This window comes from Telopea speciosissima, chromosome 10, assembly GCF_018873765.1.
Source record: "Telopea speciosissima isolate NSW1024214 ecotype Mountain lineage chromosome 10, Tspe_v1, whole genome shotgun sequence".
In the NCBI taxonomy this organism is placed as follows: Eukaryota; Viridiplantae; Streptophyta; class Magnoliopsida; order Proteales; family Proteaceae; genus Telopea; species Telopea speciosissima.
In genome coordinates, this window is record NC_057925.1 from 30,349,173 (window position 1) to 30,354,590 (window position 5,418).

At 37.1% G+C, this 5,418-nt stretch overlaps 1 protein-coding gene across 1 annotated transcript; it reads left to right on the top strand.

Moving 5' to 3' along the window:
- The first annotated feature begins 1,841 nt into the window (after positions 1-1,841).
- LOC122643475 lies at positions 1,842-2,828 on the top strand. The gene has a single exon (XM_043837092.1). It carries the CDS (start codon positions 1,842-1,844, stop codon positions 2,826-2,828), a length of 987 nt encoding a protein of 328 aa, XP_043693027.1.
- Positions 2,829-5,418: the final 2,590 nt, after the last annotated feature.

Sequence of the window (5,418 nt, forward strand, 5' to 3'; positions counted from 1 at the left end):
TCGTTTTGAATGTTTTGAAAAGATTTACTGTCAATTTATTGCTACCACAAATCTGTCGTTTATTGAACTTATCTGTCTCTCTTTTGTTTTAGGGTTTCTGTTCTGGGTTTGGGACTTTAGTTTTCACCTTCATCTATGTAATTTGTCTCTTTATTTTGATGTATTATAGAGTTTTCGTTTTCCATTTTTAGTTGTTTATGTGTAGTAACTTCATTTTATTGAACCGATGGTGATGGAATGGGCTTCGGGTATGGGTATGAGCATGCTGGACCAGCTCACACATTTGAATACAAAACTTGTTCCAAATTGTTTTAAGATCCATTGTAAATGGTTTAATTCCAAATTGTTTTAAGATCCATTTTTATAGCTTTGTGGCTATGCCCATTTTTTCTGATGGAAGATCTGGGAATAGCTTACAGTACAGCCATAGTTGTCATGGTTTTTTGAACCGATCTTTGTGACTATTATTATGGGAAATTAAAAGTAGCTTCTGCAAATCATATGAACCCTTGCCTTGCTGGATTACCATGAGTGCTGGTTTACTATGATTATTTCGTCAAAAGAAATACTTTATTTTTGGTACAGATTCCGAATTTATTAAGTAATTTGTTGCTATTATGATCTTTCATTATTAGGGGAAGAAGAACCAAGTGAAAGACCATGGTTTTTAGTCTAGAAGTGAGTAAATAGGTGTTGGTGATTGTAGGGTTTCAAGTGTTAGATGGTGAAGGCCAAGTGAGGAAAAGAGAGACAATGTGACAGAGAGAGAGTGAAGTGGGGTGAGAGGGGTGGCCAGCTGGCCTAGTAAACCCCATGTGCATTTGTGTATGGTCCTAATGGGGGCTGCAATTTTAGACATGCTAGGTGAATTGAGTTTTAGGAAAGATGCTCATGGTGAATAGAGAATCTAAGACTGATCTTTCTAAATTACAAAATTCAATGTAAGCTTCTTCATGGCAAAAGTGTTTCATACCATGTTCATAAACATGTTTGGCGTCTGTGTTTGGTGTTCTATTTCTGCTTGGAAATAGAGAGATTTTCTCTTTTTTTCTTCAAGATGCTACATAAAGAATGCATTCCTTGATCAATCTCTTGCCTGGGTACATGGGATTTAGCTAGTTAAGTAGTCAAGTTTGTTGATTCTCTTCTATGTTGATAGAAATGCTGCTTAATTCTATTTCAGTTCATTAACTGAGAAGGCAGCTACCCTCCCTTTAAACATAATCCTAGTAAACCAGCACTCATGGTAATTCTGGAAATCAAAGACCAATACAGAATGCATGGACCCTAGCAAAGAGACTGTTCTCATAGATCCCACCAGAAATATGGACCATATTTCATCCAAGTCAACACTCATTGTCACTTGCATTTTTTTTTAATGTGACCCAACTTTGTTGTAGTTTGACTGTGTAAATTGCATTTTTCTTGTATGTGACCCAACTTCAATGGGGTGCTGCAAATTTGGTTCTAAAAATAGGCAAAGGTTCAGGCTTTTGCATGATTTTTTTCCATTTAAAAGCCCTAACTTCTTCCCTTCTTGAAACTGAAATCCTCACTTTAACATTTGGAATGCAATTGGAACCTATAAATGGCCCTGACTTCTTCCCTTCTTTTCCATTTAGTGCTGTGAAGAACTTTATATAAATTTGTACCTGACTTAATGGATAATCTTGTATTTGTTTCTTTAGTTGAGAAGTTTATCTAATAATATTGATACTTGGATGTAATTTGTCAAACTTGAATTTTAATGACTGTTCTTGACTAATGTGATTAATTGTTGCTTCTCCCACTTTTCTATAAAATCCATATACCATACAGCCAAACAGTCTCTAATCTTCAAAATGACAATGATTGAAGTACAGTACCACTATCTTCAAGGCACATTTACAAAGATTATTGATGTTGAACAATATGGTTACCTAGATATGATATCTGACATATATAACTCACTTATGAGTACTGTTCCCAAAGGGAGATCTGTGGACTTCAATGTCAAATATATGACAACTGACAAAATGAAAGATATGGTAGTGAAGACAGATAAAGATGTGATGGAAATGGTAAACATGCTTGGTACTCAGGTGGATTGTATTGACATGTATGTCTACAATGTCCAAGTTGGTAACAACACTGACCAGGTTACCATCAATGGACACCATGTCCAGTTTATGGGTGATACTGCAAGAAATAGACCAGAGATTGGAGCACCATATCCAGCTTTTCCCCTTACTGATATATCTACTATAAGTACTAGGCCAAAAGCTAATATAAGATGGGGTGGCCTTAGTAATCCTCAAAGGGATGGTGCCAGAAATATTCAAAGGGATGGTGCCAAAAATCTTCAAAGTGATGGTGACATGAATGTTCAGAAGGGTGATGCTACTGTGATGCATAATAGCAGTCAGATTACTGTTCTTGGGTCAACTAGTGCATCTCATAGCCAAGTCACATTTGACAATAGGAGTCATGCAGGTATGCATGATAGTGGGGTTTCTTTTACTGAAGTTGGTATGTCTAGTAGGTGTAGGAGTGCTAGTATTGTGAGATCTACTACAACTACTACTACCACTATAGATTTGGGAAGTAATGATGCAACCAGTCCATCAGCTGATCCAACCAATCCATTAGTTAGTAGGGTACTTGAGGGTGAGGAACAGGAAGTGAACAATGACACATCAGATTCTGATTATGTAGCTGAAGAATCTGATCATTTAAGTGAGAGTTCAGAGAGTTGTGATGAAGAGTATGAAGAATTTGGAAGTGATGTAGAAGAGGAAGAGAACAGTAAAGAGGAATCAAATTGTGAGGAAGAGGATGATTCCACCTAGTCTGATATAGTGAGGGATCCAAGCAATAGAATCCATTTGAAAGTTGGATAATTGTTCAAGAATGGGCAGCACTTCAGAGAAGTCCTGAAGGATTATGAAGTGCAAGAATGTTTTAAGACATTGAAGATAAAAAATGAGGACAAAAAGGTGAGTGCAATATGTGCAAGAAGATGGTGTCCATGGAAGATATATACTTCACGTTTAAAAGATGGCATTACATTTGCTATCAAGACATTTACTCCTACTCACACATGTACGAAATTGGTTAGAATTAAGGGAGTAAGTGCACGTTGGATAGAAGGAAAGATTGGGTCCAAAATTAGATTGGACCCAGATATGAGTCTAAAAACCATGGAACAAATGTTGAGAGATCTGTATTCAGTAGAGACCTACAACATGCAGTTGTATAGGGCTAAATGGATTGCCCTAGGGGAAGATAGTTCAAGTCATAAAAAAACATTTAGGAGACTGAAAAGTTATGCACACATGATAATGAGAGTGAACATTGAGAATCAAGTAGCGATAGAATATCATAATGGATATTTACATGGACTGATAGAGAGTGAATTAATCAGAGTTGAATACCGAGTAGATCGTCAGGTCAAGTGTTTGTTTGTACGTTTTAATGCTTGTGTTTAAGGTTTTTTGAAGGGATGCAGGCCATTCTTGGGCCTTGATGGATGTCATTTGAAGGGAATATATGATGGAGTTTTGGTATCTACTGTTTCAATGGATGGAAACAATGGCATGTACCCAATTGCTTACGGTGTGCTTGAGAATGAATCCATTGACAGTTGGTTATTCTTTCTCAAATGCTTACGTGATGCCATAGGTCCAGTCACACCTACAGGACTTCCATATACATTTATGATAAATAAACAGAAGGTATGACTAATATCATTAACATTATATTTGTGATGTTATGGAAATATATTAATGATGTTTAGGTTTTTGACTAGTGAATATTCTTTTCATATATAGGGTTTTATTGAAGCTATTGCAACATTATTCCCTGAGGCACACCATAGGCATTGCTGCAGACACCTATACAATAACTTCAAGTCACGATGGGATAGTGACATTCAACTGAGGAGTCAGTTATGGGCTGCATGCAAATTATATAATGCCAATGGATTCCAAAAATCTATGAATGAAATGAAGGAAGATAATCAAGGGGCCTATGATTGGTTGATGAAGACACCATTACCGATGTGGGCAAGACATGCTTTTGATCATAGAGTCAAAAGTGATCACATCACCAACAATTGTACTGAGTCATTCAATCACTGGGTAGGACCCTTGAGGAGTAAGCCTATCCTTACTTTGGTGGATGGTCTTAGAGTAAAGATGATGAAAATATTACATAAAAGGTATGAGAGTGGCTTAACTAGTGTACCTAGGATGACTCCAATAATTTGTGAGAAACTGGAGGCAGTACAGAAGGGTATGAGGCACTGTATACCCATTTCAGTAGGTAGAGAGCTGTTTGAGCTATAAGATGGATCTGGTCTAAGATATGTTGTTAACATGACTGAGTCAACCTGTGAGTGTGGGGTCTAGGTAGCAACTGGGTTACCTTGTAAACAAGCTGGAGTTTGCATTCCAAATTATAAGGGAACTTTAGAGGACTATTGTGATCCAGCGTACACCATAGAAAGATATTTAATGACCTATCAAGAAATAATTTACCCAATGAGTAATCTTAGTATACTACAAGAGACTGACTTGCTTCCTCCAATATTAAAGAGGGGGATTGGTAGACCTCATATGAGTAGGAGAAGAGAATCAGATGAGGCAGCCCCATGCAATCCAAGGAAGAAGACAAGGAGTATCAGATGTCAACTCTATGAAGGTACTGATCATAACAGGAGGACTTGCAAGTATAAAGACAAGAGACCATCTACTTCTCGCAGTGCTCCTAAGGTATGGCATGATAACATACTCAGTGTCATATTTAGTTTTGCATGATAAAACTATGTAGGATCTAATGTTTTTGTTCTTGCCTTTTTTTAGAGAAAGAGAAACAGCAGGGATGATAATGGTACCTCTTCACAGAGGATAACCAGGTCCTCACAGAGGTCCTCATAGCAATCTACTACAACTTCAATTGGGTGTGCACAAGAGAAGGTGGGAAAAATGGTTGCCAAGTCTGCAAAGGTTATAGCATTCAGAAGAGCAAACCCACAACAATAATGGTATGAGTTAAATTACTAATTATCAATGGGGTGTAAAAATTGATTAACTTGACTTGTTTAAAATAAACGTTTAACATTTACTTAAGTATAGTTGATCACTTGGAATTTGTTTCATGACTTGTAGATATGGTGAGGTGATATTGAGCTGAGGAGCCAACTTCAATGAGATGCTGCAACTATGTCTTTCGGATTTACAAATATGTCTTGGGGTTGCGCTGGTATTAAGGTGCAGGGTTATAAGTCGTTTGTAACATTTTTAAGTACAATGGGTCTTTGTAATTTCATTGTGAATTTTTTTTGCTACTGTTGGAAAGCCTCTCCATTTAAGGGCCGGCTTTAGAGAGACTATTTACATGTACTCCTACTGGGGTCCTTGACTTATTTGGGGCTTGACT